Here is a 16,030-nt window from a genome sequence, read left to right as displayed (position 1 = left end):
AAATATCCCTATCCATCAGTTTTGGGTTCATCATGGTGGCATCACAACCAAAGTGATGTCATCTTGTTGCTGCAAAAGAGATTTAAGGCAAATATCCCCATCCACCATAACTATTTTCCAAGACAATGCACTATTCCACCTTTAAGAATCCCTTCCAAATGGTGAACCTTCTGCTGTACTGCGACTCAGTTGCCATAGAGACTTGCAATCCCAATTTCATAATTGATGCCGAGAGATCGGATCAGCTGTGACTGGAACTCTATCCATTGAAATCCCTCCACAATCAGCCTGAGTTTGCCTCTTCGTTGGATGATAATGTTGAATAGAAAAGCTTCTAAAGTACGAAGCTGCATGAGGATCTTCAATATCACATAACAAACGAACGTGACTCACAAACGATTTTGTTTTTTTATTTAATGTCTGGGGCAAGGCGACGGGCAAGCACGGCACAGCACACTGCATGACGGAATGACACGAGCGGTGGAATGGTGGATTTATCGTAAAAAAAAAACACAGTCCATGTCTTTCTGCTTCTTTTTAACTGAACTTTCTCTCTCCACTGAGTGCTGCTTCTTGCATTATTCTCCACGTGTGGAACACCCACGTGCCTGTGCTTCCACAGGGGTCCAGTCATGCAGACTCCGCTGAGGTTTAACATTGCGACTTTGTTGCATCTTTTATGTACGCCAGTGCACACCTGCATCGGCAAGCCGTCTCTTAAGTTTGTCTCCGAGGAATTCCAGGCAGTGGAGGTAGAAGTTCAATTTTCTGGGTCGTTGATGTTAAGCCGACTGTAGCTCTAAGGCCCAGGGATGGTGAAATGATCTGTCAAGAAATGGAATAAATTCGTTTTTCGGTGTAAAGATGTACTTCATCAGTACTATTATCGTCATGGCAACAATGTTTTGTAACAAACCAGTCACCATCGCACCAGTATTCTTGTAAAAAATAGCTTTACTTGTTTTTCTTTGTCCTTAACCCAAAACGGTTCTTTATTATCACTGAAAATTTCCCATCTGTGTCACAACAACACAATAAAATTGGTTTGTTGACTTGAAAATTAAATCATCGGCTGCATGTAATTACATGTTCCATATACATCCCATTGAATTGAAGAACATAGTCTTTTACTGACTATCGCCTCCGTGTCCGCTGAATAGACATGTCCATCACCATTGCCTCCATGCTGGTTGAATGGCCTTCTCCATGACCATCGCCTCCATGCCAGCTGAATAGACATGTCTATCACCATTGCCTGGCTGAATCGCCTTCTCTGTGACCATCACCTCTGTGCTGGCTGAATCAACTTGCCCACCACCATTGCCTCCATACTGACTGAATCACCTTCTCTGTGACCATCGCCTTTATGTTGGCTGAATCGCCTTCTCCATGACCATCACCTACATGGTGGCTGCACAAACTTCTCCATGACCATCACCTCCGTGCTGGCTGAATCAACTTGCCCACCACCATTGCCTCCATACTGACTGAATCGCCTTCTCTGTGACCATCGCCTTCATGTTGGCTGAATCGCCTTCTCCATGACCATCACCTCTGTGCTGGCTGCATCAACTTCTCCATGACCATCACCTCCGTGCTGGCTGAATCGCCTTCTCTGTGACCATCACCTCTGTGCTGGCTGCATCAACTTCTCCATGACCATCACCTCTGTGCTGGCGGCATCAACTTCTCCATGACCATCACCTCCGTGCTGGTGGAATCGCCTTCTCTGTGAGCATCACCTCTGTGCTGGCTGAATCGCCTTCTCCGTGACCATCACCTCTGTGCTGGCTGAATCGCCTTCTCCATGACCATCAGCTCTGTGCTGGCTGCATCAACTTCACCATGACCATCACCTCCATGCTGGCTGAATCAACTTGCCCACCACCATTGCCTCCATACTGGCAGATTCGCCTTCTCCATGACCATCACCTACGTGCTGGCTGAATCACCTTCTCCATGACTATCGCCTCTATGATGAATCACCTTCTCCATGGCCATCGCCTCCGTGCTGAATCACCTTCATCCTGACCATCTCCCCATGCTAACTGAATCACCTTCTCAATGACTATCGCCTCCGTGCTGAATCACCTTCTTCCTGACCATGTCTCCATGCTATGTGAATCACCTTCTCCATGACTATTGCTTCCATGCTGAATCACCTTCTCCATGACTATCGCCTCTGTGCTGAATCACCTTCTTCCTGACTATCTCTCCATGTTAACTAAATCACCTTCTTCATGACCATCTCTCCATGCTCACTGAATCACCTCCAGGACTATTGCCTCCGTGATGAATCACCTTCTCCCTGACGATCCCCTCCGTGCTGATTCACCTTCTCCGTGACTATCGCCTCCGTGATGAATCACCTTCTCCATGACCATCCCCTCCGTGCTGAATCACCTTCTCCATGATCATCGCCTCCGTGCTGAATCACCTTCTTCCTGACCATCTCTCCATGCTAACTGAATCACCTTCTCCATGAGTATCGCCTCCGTGCTGAATCACCTTCTCCATGACTATCGCCTCCGTGCTGAATCACCTTCTTCCTGACCATCTCTCCATGCGAACTGAATCACCTTCTCCATGATTATCGCTAAAATGCTGAATCACCTTCTCCATGACTATCGCCTCCGTGCTGAATCACCTTCTACGTGACTATCGCCTCCGTGCTGAATCACCTTCTTCCTGACCATCTCTCCATGCAAACTGAATCACCTTCTCCATGACTATCGCCTCCGTGCTGAATCACCTTCTTCCTGATCATCTCTCCATGTTAACTAAATCACCTTCTTCATGACCATCTCTCCATGCTCACTGAATCACCTCCATGACTATCGCCTCCGTGATGAATCACCTTCTACATGACCATCGCCTCCGTGATGAATCACCTTCTCCGTGACCATCGCCTCCGTGCTGAATCACCTTCTACATGACTATCGCCTCCGTGCTGAATCACCTTCTCCATGATCATCGCCTCCGTGCTGAATCATCTTCTTCCTGACCATCTCTCCATGCCAACTGAATCACCTTGTCCATGACCATCGCCTCCGTGCTGAATCACCTTCTCCATGATCATCGCCTCCGTGCTGAATCATCTTCTTCCTGACCATCTCTCCATGCCAACTGAATCACCTTGTCCATGACCATCGCCTCCGTGATGAATCACCTTCTCCATGATCATCGCCTCCGTGCTGAATCATCTTCTTCCTGACAATCTCTCCATGCCAACTGAATCACCTTCTCCATGACCATTGCCTCCATGCTGAATCACCTTCTCCATGATCACCGCTTCCGTGCTGAATCACCTTCTTCCTCACTATTGCCTCCGTGCTGAATCACCTTCTTCCTGACTATCGCCTCCGTGCTGAATCACCTTCTTCATGACCATCTCTCCATGCTAACTGAATCACCTTCTCAATCACCAATCCTCATTCGCTATCAGACCTTATAATTCCCTTTGAATGTTATCCTGACCCAGTATCGTTAACTAATCTCCTTTCTGAACACTCCTTCAGTCAGAGAAGGCAAATAATTCAGAATGCCTCTCGGCTCACAACACAAATCGACACCAACATCTCCCTCTTCCTCCTTCTCGTGTAAACATGCATCCGAGTCCTTTTATAGCCACAATCAATTCATAAAGATAAAATCCAAAATGTGTAATAACAACAAATAAACAAATGAATTAATTGTAGAAGGGAACAGCAGTTGTGACAAAATACAGAGGACGACACTCGCCCACCTTTGCTTTGATAAAAACACAAAATTATGGCAATCTGTGATCCTGCAAGTTTGTTTTAATTGGGTGCTTCCCACTGAAGAGCAGATAACATATTCAAATGCAATCAAAGGAAAGGGAAGCTTTAACAGACGGACGCCATCGGCTAACACCACCTATTATAGCGCATAAAGAGGCAAGAAACCAAGAAGCACCATCGTGACCCACATTAGGCATCAAAACCTTAAAACAGCAAAAAACAACAAAAATAAATGACAGGAATGATAAAAGGATAAAAGTTTAAAGCGAATTGAACCAATTTCTAGACTGATAAATTGGAAGAACAGGGAGGTGGGAGTGAAGGAGGGTTCTAAAACACATAAACCCATGAGATGAACTATATATAGTATATATATACACACACACACACACACACACACACACACACACACACACACACACACACACACACACACACACACACACACACACACACACACACACACACACACACACACACACACACGGTTGCCCAGAAATAAGTAAACTATTGCTTAGGGTTTGGGATATTTTTTTGGCAGTTACTAAATTTACTATTGGAATAGGTTGCTTGTTTCTGTGATGAGTTGTATTAATAATTTGCTTTTGTATGTAGCACTTCTCGACATCTTTATAATATTTATCTCCTCTGTACTTTATTTCTCATTGTTGCAGGTTATTTTTTAAAAAACAAAAAACAGTGGAACACCCATCATAGCTTACTTTTTTCTGCGCAACCCTGTATAAGATGAGTGAAGTATGTCAAACACAATTTGCAAAAAATAAAGACAAACGAAATACAATATATAGATTACACAACATACAAATACTGTACATATGAAAAGCATCACAATGGGGGAGAATACACTGGAAGAACTAAATCAATGGAATGTATGTAAAAAAATATATATTTATGTATATACTTTTTAATGTAAACTCACATTAAAAAGGGAACAAAAAAAATACCAATATAGAATAAAATTGTTTCATTTTAAATTAAAATAAATAAGAGAAATGAAGACCTCAGACAAATGGACTCCAGCATGACTCATATAAAAACAGGTGATTGAATGGCTAATGATCATTCATTCCTCCAATAATACCACCGTATGAATCTGGGTGGAATCTGTGGTAACACACGCACGTGACCTCCAGTCTTCACCCTCACCAAGGACAGAACCACCAATTAAAGGCCTTAAGCCTCAAGTATATCAACAGCCTGTCCCATGAGAGAGTTACCTGCCCTCTTTGAATCCCAAGCCTCCAGGAAGAGGTGCCGGAGCCGGTTGCAGTTGAAGATAAAACCTGTACAGTACTTCATCCCATTATAGGTTTGTGCATGACCAGTGTTTGCGACACGCCTCGTGATGGCACATTGCTCTGGATGGCCATGTTGGTGGCGCCGAAGATGTTTCTTAACATGGCTACCCTTAAATAATACTCATGTTCCTCAAATAAATTAATCTTATCCAATAACCCATCGGCATTCTTGATCAGTCTTCATCCTTTCTCACCTTTGAATTCTCCACTTGCACAATCAGATCAACTTCCTCCTCCTCATCATCAGCTCTCATTCATTCACTCCAAGTTCCAAGCCCCAAGGTACATTATTCATCAGCACACTATCCACAAGATGGTGATGAAGATGACCCAGCTTCTCGGAGCTCTCATTCTTGGTGTCTTCGTTGACCAAATGACAGATGGAAGGTGTGTTGCGCCTTTCGATCACTTAATTGACGATTCACCCGTACTTGAAAATGGCTTAAAAGGTGGCACCCGAAAGGGACACACTAGGTGCAGTGTTTTCAGTGCTCAGCTCAGTGAGTTACATCCAGTTAACATAAAACTAAAAAAGGTTTTCAGCCAGTAAATAGCACAAACAAACAGAGTTTGTTCAGTGGAATTGATTGTATGAGCATTGAGATGGGAACAGCATCTGCGCCCGCATTTTTGAAGCTTGGCTTGCTGGCTTCATTAAAAGGTGAGTGCCAGAAAGAGAAAGGAAGGAATAATGTGGAACTCTTGAAGATATTTCTACTGCCTGCATCTCCAGAGCTTTTTGAATGCAGAGCGGAAATCGTCATTGAAAGAGGTGTAGATGAGTGGGTTGATCAGTGAGTTCACATAGCCCAGCCAAGTGAGGAAAGCAGAAACGGCTGGTGGGGGGCTGCAGGTTTCACAAATATTCACCACCAACTCTTTAATGAAGAATGGCAGCCAACAGAGGATGAATGCACCGAGGATTAGGCCTAAGGTCTTGGCGGCTTTACGTTCTCTTGTGCTGGATATCCGAGGCCTAGTCTGCCCAATGCCACGTGTTGACACTCGTCCTGTTCTGACCTGCTCCTCAACAGAGCTTCCTCGTCCTAGCCTTCCAAACCGTGTGCTGCCCACTATCCCTGTTTTGCTTTTACCTGGTGTTGCCTCACCACTGTTGTTTGATGCTCCTTGCTCTATGGCTGCAGGTGCTTTTGGCTCCATTGTTCTTGCGGGCCCTGTTGGGTTAGGTGCCTCCCGACCTGCACCGTTGCTTATCACACTCGAGTGGCGACTCGACATGTATGAATCGCGGTTGCGGAAGTGGAGGCGTGCTGCACGATAAATACGACAGTAGAGCACCAAAATGAGTGCAAGAGGTACGTAGAAAGCCCCGCATGTAGAGAAGACAGTGTAGAGCACATGCGAATGACGAATGACACATTGCTCTCCACCATCAGTCATTCCCAGTGTTAGTGGGAGGGAGATTAATGCTGAGATGGACCACACGGCAGCAATCATGATCGCAGCGCGGCACGGGGTGCGTTTACGTGCATATTGCACGGCACGCGTTATCGCCCAATACCTGTCCAGCGCAATGGCACACAGGTGCAAGATGGAGCAAGTGCAACACGCAACATCCACACTGAGCCATACTTGACAAGCGGCATCTCCCAGTACCCAAGCACCTGAGACTGTGTGTACAATTCCCAAAGGCATGACTAGAATGGCCACGAGGAAGTCTGTTACAGCAAGTGAGCAGATCAGATAGTTAGCGGGCTGGTGGAGCTTCCTGTTCACGACAATTGCAGCAATGACTAGAGAGTTGAAAATCGTTGTACACACAGCCACAGTTCCTAACGCCACAGACACGCCGATCATTGACGTCGCAGGCTCGGGGGTCGCATCTTGTACACCCTCACTGGTGTCTGTCCCATCCGAGCAGTGTGAGTTAAAGCTACAGTTTTCCATCAGATCCTTCAGAGGGTTTGCTGTCAGATTCTGATGAGGTGCAATTGACTTGCAGGCTCTTTTGGTGGTTGCCAAGATTTGTGAATCAAAGATTTATGTCGCCTGCTTTCCTGATGAACTTATCGCTGTCAATTTCTAAATACGATGCTTAAAGAGGTTAAGCTCTGTCTTTTTGTCTGACATTCTATTTGCACATCTTCCTTTCTTTCATTAATCGCCCGCTTTCTCTGCAGCTGGCGGTATCCAAGGCAGCCATTGTTGTTGGAACTGCTGTTCCTCCTTCTGGCACGTCACAGCATGACTTCCTCCATGACAGAGCAGGAGCAGGATGGGGGAGGAAAGGGGGAGAAAAAAGGGTCGGGGAGACAAAGCACAAAAATGACAATCAAGAGAAGGAAGATTGAAGTGTAGAGGAGATAAACAGGGGATAAATCAGTGTCACGTTTAACCCTGGTCTTCCTCTTTGACAAGTGGAAGAATAAACTGAAATATCTTTGTCTTTTGTTTAATACAAGGTTGAGGCTCATAGAAAAGAGGTGACAACTCTTGTAGAAAGACTAAAAACAGAAAGCACTTGAACTTTTGGCATCTTGTGGTTGTGACTGCTTCCTTTTGCAATAATTTTGAGATGACAACTTGGATCATTCTTAGACAAAAGAATTGTGTTGCAGAAGTTATTTACAACCTATTCTATTTGTCTATAGGTATCCTGTTTATTTTAAAATGTCTCCCATTCTGGTCACCCGAAGTGAAGGGAAGGGAGTGGTGGGAGGGGGTTGGAGGAGGGACAAGGGAGGGAGGGAGGGAGGGAAGGTTTTTCTCAGACCTTTAACTGAATCAATGACGACAGAACTCCAGCTTTGATACAAAACCGTTCTATAGCGGTCCTTTAATTGCCTCTGCCACCAAACGTGAACGGAGGTTATGTTTTCACTCCTGTCTGTCTGTCTGTTTCTTTGTTTATCTAAGAGGAGGCTATGTCAAAAAGTTGTTGACGGATTCGGACGAAACTTGGTGGACAGCTTCAGTGTGTGACAAGGACAAATTGATTCGATTTTGGTGAAGATCCCGATCCCGATCCGGATACTAGAATTTAAAGTGATTCTTCACCATTGAGAGAATGATCGAGCCAAAAACTATGTATAGCACAATATCTCAAAAAGTTGTGGATGAGTTATGTCAAAACTCGGAAGATGAGTTGGTTAGGTGACAAGAACAAGCTGATTTGATTTTGGTTAAGGTCCAGATGCAGATCCGACCCATCAGTGGGCTACAAAACGTAAACAGTTCAGCCTGGTGGATGTATGAGCTCCTGAGGTCTGTTCTAGTTTTCGAAATTAAAGCATTATAAATACATTAATCTCTTATGGAAAGCTATGTGTGTCAACAGTGGAGAACAGGAGGATTACGCTGATAGTGAATGTTTGTGTAACTGAGATTTTCAGTCTTTTGCCAAGGTTGAACAATTTAAACCATATATATATATATATATATATATACACATATATATATATATATATACACATATATATACATATACATACATATACATATATATATATATATATACACATATATATATATATATATACACATATATATACATATACATACATATACATATATATTGTTGTGGTTGACGAAATTCGCAAACCACCATTCAGGTCCCTTAGGTGAGATATCTCTGTAAGTATATGTGTAGTTAGGCCCAAACCCGTTGTTTCGAGGGAATAAATGTCATTCATTCGGGCTGCGACCCTTCCAGATAGCCGTTTTTCTTTTACTATCTTTATTTTGGATCAGCCGCCATTACTACCATTACTACCACCACCAACCACGTCTCAACAGCCATCACACAACAACCACCAACCGCAACGCCGCTTCACAACAACAACAACGCCAACAGCCACGACCTTTACCGTCACAACTCGCCCTCGCAACCATCGCATCACCGTCATTCCCGCGCCGCTTGTGGGCACCGATACTGGACTCGTGCAGGGCGCGCACCGAGCAGCGGGTGCAGAAACACCAGCCTTTCCGAAGAAATCGGATCAAAAACTATTCACGCCCACTTCTGTTCCGTCCTATCAGCGAGCATGGGGCGATTTGGCCCCGCCTCCAGGTGCGTCGGAGTAATATCGCTATATGCAGATTCGCGGATCAAAAAGCATTCACGCCCACTTTTCTTCTGTCCAATGGGGAGCCAGCCAGAGGTAAAGGGTCGAAGGTGAAGGAGCGAAGCCCCGGGGGCTATAAAGGGCCGCGTTCGCTCGCCGTTGGGAAGAGGTGGAGTTGGAAAGAGTCAGAAGAGTCGGAGAAAGCAGTTGGACGGAGCTGTGGAGAGTTGGAGAGGTGGCGGCGGCGAAGGCAGTCGAGAGGGCGCTCGTGTCAGAGTCGGGGAGCTGCGGAGAGGGGAGGCCGGTAACGCGACCGAGGTTGCGGTGGAGACGCTCGTCGCGGGACCCGAGCCAGCGAGATATCCTCATCCCCCCCGAGCATCAACAACCCCCTCCTGTTTCCCCCCGCGCTGAGATAGTGCGAGAAGGGGGCCCTGTTCCCACCCCATTGCCAGACACTGTCCGCGAGGCCCGCGGAGTCGGGGCGCCACCGCCATTTTGCGGCTCATCACCAGACGGGTAGGCTCGACGCAGTCTCGGCCCCAGGCCCGTCTGCCCCCCTCATCGTGGAGAGTGGTCCCTTTTTCTCTTGCTTTGAGTATATGTGTTGTCGGCGCCATCTGTGAAGTAAAACTGTATAAGTGTTGCCGTGTGCTCGGTAGTCGGTGGTAGATCTGCATTGTGTTTTGCTTTTACATTTGCTTTTTGTGCATTATTGTGTGTTTCTTCTTCTTTTACATTTGCTTTTGGTGTATAATTGTATATGTGTGCTATCCGTGTGCCATCGCGAAATAAATGTGCTTTATGTTGAACTGTTTTTCCCGTTTCGCTTCGTCTTTTCCTTTATTGAATCTCCATCTTACTTCACGTAAAGGGTTGGTCGTGGGCTAAAACGCCCGATAATTAATCGAACCGTCCAGGTTGACGATAACACCGCTCGGTTATCCCGATAGTACGGAACGAGTCGCTTAAAGTGGCCCGTGTCCGAAGTCGACCTGCGGCGAGGTGCGATCGCCCGGTCTACCCTCCGTGTGGGTACTTAGGTAGGTCGAATTTGGCGAGCAACCCTATCCCACGCGGGGGGCCGATTGGCACGATCGTGGTGAGGCCGAAAGGCCCACCCGTGACTAGTTCCCGGCGTTAGTCCGAGAGGGTCACGACGGGATTGTCCGTCCGGTGGGCGACGTGCCGCGATTCGAGTTATGTGGCCGTTCGCACGCCGGCGGGCGCGAATCCGCAACAATATATACATATATATATATATATATATATATATATATATATATATATATATATATATACATATATATACATATATATATATATACATATATATACATATATATATATATATATACATATATATACATATATATATATATATATATATATATATATATATATATATATATATATATATATATATATATATATATATATATATATATATATATATATATATATATATATATATATATATATATATATATACATACATATATATATATATATATATATATATATATATATATATATATATATATATATATATATATATATATATATATATATATATATATATATATATATATATATATATATATATATATATATATATATATATATACATATATATATATATATATATATATATATATATATATATATATATATATATATATATATATATATATATATGTATATGTATATATATATATATATATATGTATATATATATATATATATATATATATATATATACATATATATATATATATATATATATATATATACATATATATATATATATATATACATATACATATACATATATATATATATATATATATATATATATATATATATATATATATATATATATATATATATATATATATATATATATAATTTATGTTGCTTCACCCATACTTTGGAAAACCTCATAAAATATTTTAAATTAAAGAGAAACAGAGTAAACCATATGAACCATACAAACAGCAAATTACACGAACAGCCAACAAACAGCTAAGCATATATGATCAGCCAAGTACACTGCCAAACACCCAAGCTGCATACTCATAAGGTGTTATGTTCTGAAATGTTCTGGCAGTCAGGCATGTTCACACATTTGATTGCTGTATGATAATGGCAGCAGCCTGATCAAACTAGTGACTGTGAACAAAAGACCTTTCCATCACAAGGTTCTGCTCGTATTCCAAGTCATAGTGATTTGGGAGATGTGCTGACATATTAATGGTGTGAACAGGATGGATGAAAGTAGCATACAAGCACATTGATAGTTTGTCAGTTTTCATTGCAGCAAATTGTCACAACTCCTTGTCCTGACCCTGATTTCTTACCAGCAACTGTATCAGTTACAGAAGGTTCTGGAACAAATCGTGATTCTGCACGATATTTGAAATGGATTCCTCAGGTGGAATAGTGCATTCTCTTGGAAAATAGTCATAAAAGTAAATGCAGGTGGATGGGACATTCGTCTTAAATCTCCACCCCCCCCTTCCAAACCCTCATTGTCTTCACTAATTCCTCATACTCAGCGCTCAGCCTCTCCTTGTACTCCACAGCGACATTGTCCCTGCACTTCCCACATTTTGTCATCTTCCAAACCCTGCTATTATCTTTCTTCCTTCCTTTTTTGCACATGTGCAACAAACACCGTTGGCTTGTGCTCAGTGGTGACATGCTCTCCGGCCACCGCCACATAGTCCTTGATCCTCTACAACTGTTGCTTCCTAGCTACAAACAAATCCAGTTCCATTTTGTGCTATCCACTCCTGAAAGTAATGTTGTGGCTATCCTGCTTCTGCAACAATGAACCAACTATGGCTACACCATTTTCTAGTCACCAGCTGCACCAGCTCGTAATCCTCTCTCCTTTCCTCATTTGCCATCCAAATTTAACAACGATTTCCTCTTCATCCAGCTCTGTTACTCACACGTTAAAGTCTCCTGCAATGCACAGCATCACCTCCAGCTAAACCATTCCCATCATGCTCTCCAGTGCATCTCTGAAATCCTGGGCCCGGTTGCTCAAAGCATAGTTAAACCTATCATTAGCCTCACAATCGATTAAACCTATCGTAAACTTTAACGATTGATTAAATCCCTCTTAACCTTTGAGCAACACTGTTAAATCCTGTCATTTGCTAATCTATCGTTAAGGAATTTAATGATTGATTAAGCCTAATCGATCATTAAATTTAACGATGCTTTGAGCAACCGGGCCCTGTTCTTTTGCCTCAGTCCTTCCCATCGCTGGGCCATATATCGACAGAGCACACACCATTTTTTTTCTGTCTCACCAACCATGTCAGAACTCTCCGTCCTTCCCATCTTTAACCCTGACCACCTGCTTGCTGATTTCTTCCGATACTATTATTCCCATGCCATAACTACTCCCATCCCCTCCTGCGTACAACAGCTTGTATCCTCCTAACAACCTCCTTCTCTGCATCATCTACACCACCTCGACACCTCTCCACTGCATTGGACATCAGCGTTGTGTCATCGGGTCAGTGTGCTTCTTTGGTTGACACACACACATATATATATATATATATATATATATATATATATATATATATATATATATATATATATATATATATATATATATACATATACATACATATATATACATACATATATATATATATATACATATATATATATATATATACATATATACATATATATATATATATATAAATATATAGATATATATATATATATATATATATATATATATATATATATATATATATATATATATATATATATATATATATACATACATACATACCAGGAAATACAATATGTACCTTCGGTCCTCGCTGGCAGTGGTGGATTCTCCACGGATGGTGAACGTCTTCTCGTCTCTGCGGCCAGTGAGGCTGCGATCGAGCCAGGGAATGTACAGTGCGGGCCACGTTGGCGCGTGCGGAACGAGCGCGTTGATCAACGCTGGTCGAACGCCCGAGCGGGCATGCGGGACCCTCGACCAGTCGCCCGGGAGTTTCTGCAGGATGATTCGCATGCCAATTTCGGTGGGGGCGATTCATGTCATCTCGTGGGTTCGGAGCGCAATATTCCCACTGTTTGGGATGGCCTTGCGAGAAACGAAGTGAGGCAGTTTCCGGCCCAAGCCGGCGGGCCACGTGAGGGGTAGGGGCCAATCGGAGCACCCAATTCGGGTGATGACGTTTGAATTCAGTATGGCCCCTCCCCCCGAGCTGCGGGCCCTATAAAGGTCAGGGCAGTCCCTCTGGCCCGGATTGTCTGTGTTTTCCTGCTCCTTGACTCCACCTCCTCGTCTCCACCCACGTCGACACCGCCACGACCCGCCTCCTGCTCCTCGACTCCGCCTACACCATGTCAACCCCATCCGCCTTCCTGATCCCGTCTACTACTCCACCCTCGCCCTCTGGACTCCGCCCCTTCTCCACTCAAGCTCCTCCTTCACGAACACAGTCTCCACACGTGCGGCTTGGGCCAGAGGCAACGCGCCCACTGTCGGGTGCCGCATCCTAGAGCATCTCCCCTCCCCACCCGAAACGTATTGGTGGCACGTCATGATATCGGGCGCACAGGTACCGAGATCATAGTCTCAATCTGGCGGCGCCTGTCTGCTTAAGTAAGACTGTAGAAGATTGTTATTGGTTCACGAGTCAGTAAGTGACCACTATATTCGTTATGGGTGTGTGTGTCTGTCTGTCTGTCTGTCTGTCTGTCTGTCTGTCTGTCTGTCCCAAGCATAGCTCCGTGGGTTTTGATCCGATCCTGATAAAATTTGGGTGGGAGGTTTATATCATGATGGAGTTGTGTTTTCCTGAGAATGGGCGTGCTGTGCCCAAAAAACATGTGTTTTTAGGGGGTAGCCGATTTCAAGTTACATCTTCTCCGAGGGGGTTTGTCGAATCTGGCAGGGGTTTTGGTATTTGGTTAGCCCAGTGGCACCTGCATAGCCCCACGGAGCTCGATTTTTCATTTTCTTCCCAAGGTCAAAGTCACAAGGTCACGAACTTAGAAAATGTCAAAAATATCAATAAATTGGGCATCAAGCTCCTAGGGTTTTCAACTGTTTCGAATGAAAGTTGGTATGCAAGTAGTGCTCTTTGAGTACTACAACTTTCATCATTTACATTTTTCCCGATTCCCACCAGTTCGCCCGTGGCGTCCCCTCGAAGGTCAAAAAATAAAAAAGGCGCACCGTGTGCATTGCTCGTGAACCATCGCCATCTCCGGACTTGTCATTATTATTGTTATTATTTTCGCGTTAAGTCCGATCTGTGTCCCCTTTTGTAAGTTGCCTGTTTGTTGTCACACTACACGCTTCTTTCTATCTCTGCACAACACACCCCAATAAATCTTCACTGTGCCACATTGCTTTCTTCGCCTGCTTGTAAATAAATAATTATCATTAGGAATGTTCCCAGCTCGTCTTTGTGGTTTCTTTCATTGATCCAGCATGGTCCGAATCCTAGCTCAGCTGGGACTTTATTCCCAACGATCCGTTCCTTTTAGCCGGTACGTCCTTGGCAGTGTCGCTCAGCTGCATCCGATCCGGTAAAGTGATCCGGTCCGGTAGAGTGATCCGGTAAAATGATCCGGTCCGCTAGAGTGATCCGGTTCGGACAAGGCGTACCGGGGGCGTGTTCCCCGGTAATTAAACCATGTGATGAATTAGGTACCTGATTAACCCATAGACGGGAGGACCCTAGGTCATGCGGTTGAGTTATTGACGTCCACGGTCGATTAAATGACCTGCCGCCTCACAGAATTATCCGTGTGTGACGGCCTACAATTTCGGGGAGTCTGGTGGGAATCGACATTGCTTCCCCCACCTAGTAGTCTTTTCACCCGACCCCCCGGCCCCAGGGCCGGATTTAGGGCAGGGCCCACAGGGCCACGGCCCGGGGCCCCGCGCCTCCCAGGGGCCCCGTGCAAATGCAGAGATTACAAGAAATTCTGCTATTTTCCCCCTTTTGTTTGTTTGTGAAAAAAATCTTGTTCGTTTGTGTAAATGGTCAGTGAATCATGAAACAAATACTCAATATCCCTGTTAATTTGGCATCTGTTTGGTTATGTTTATCATTTATTTTACATCTTTGAACTTACTTTTTTTTCTTTCACTGATCATAAGAGCACAATCTTAAGGTCTACCACAGAAATAGGTCACACGAAAAAAGTGAGGTTTTCCCAATCCCAGCAAGCTATGGCTATCTCAATTTCATTTTTGCAAAATTACACGCCCGCCCTGAATCTATGCTTGCTATGTACTGCGCAGGCGTAAAAGAAGATAAAAGATTCTGTAGGTTTTTAACATCTCGCAAATATATTGTAGCAATTACCACAAAGTGTTCAATAACGCAATCATATCTGCAAAAACGACAAAAAAAAAACTTTCAACATTGAGATTTGAGATGATACCATCACGTTTTGGTTTTGCGATTATTTTCTCTGTTCCGTTGTTTTCATCCATAGTGGTGTTTCTTGTATATACACTTTTGTTATTAGTAGTTTCTGAAATACATGTTTTTACATGGTGCATTTATATATGAATACTCTTATAAGGAAACATGAAGAAAAATGACTGCGGCCCTGAGAGGGCCCCACGTACTTCGAGGGCCCAGGGCCCCGCAACCCATAAATCCGGCCCTGCCCGGTCCGCAACAATATATATATATATATATATATATATATATATATATATATATATATATATATATTTATATATATATATATATATATATATAAATATCTCTTCTTCTTCTTATATATAAATATCTCTTCTTCTTCTTATATATAAATATATATATATATATATATGTATATATATATATATATATATATATATATATATATATATATATATATATATATATATATATATATATATATATAT

At 43.3% G+C, this 16,030-nt stretch overlaps 1 protein-coding gene across 4 annotated transcripts in view; it reads right to left on the bottom strand.

The window, feature by feature from the left end:
* Positions 1-400: 400 nt before the first annotated feature.
* Positions 401-16,030, bottom strand: part of HTR1F (5-hydroxytryptamine receptor 1F) — a 26,582-nt gene continuing 10,952 nt past the window's right edge. The window contains exons 2-3 of one of the 4 annotated variants that reach the window (XR_015051751.1): positions 5,000-7,293; positions 401-825 (exon numbers count right to left, since the gene is read on the bottom strand). Coding sequence is in view for 2 of the 4 variants with exons in the window: in XM_085857334.1 (XP_085713460.1) it covers positions 5,795-6,988 (1,194 nt within the window). In the remaining 2 variants the exon portion in view is untranslated. Of the gene's footprint in view, positions 826-3,782; positions 7,294-16,030 lie in introns of those variants that run through there. The other 3 variants (XR_015051752.1, XM_085857334.1, XM_085857335.1) reach the window with 3 other exon arrangements.

This window comes from Eptatretus burgeri, chromosome 15 (assembly GCF_056783735.1).
Source record: "Eptatretus burgeri isolate ZD-2024b chromosome 15, Ebu_testis_v1, whole genome shotgun sequence".
NCBI classification, from domain to species: Eukaryota; Metazoa; Chordata; class Myxini; order Myxiniformes; family Myxinidae; genus Eptatretus; species Eptatretus burgeri.
This window is presented reverse-complemented; position numbering and strand designations above follow the sequence as displayed.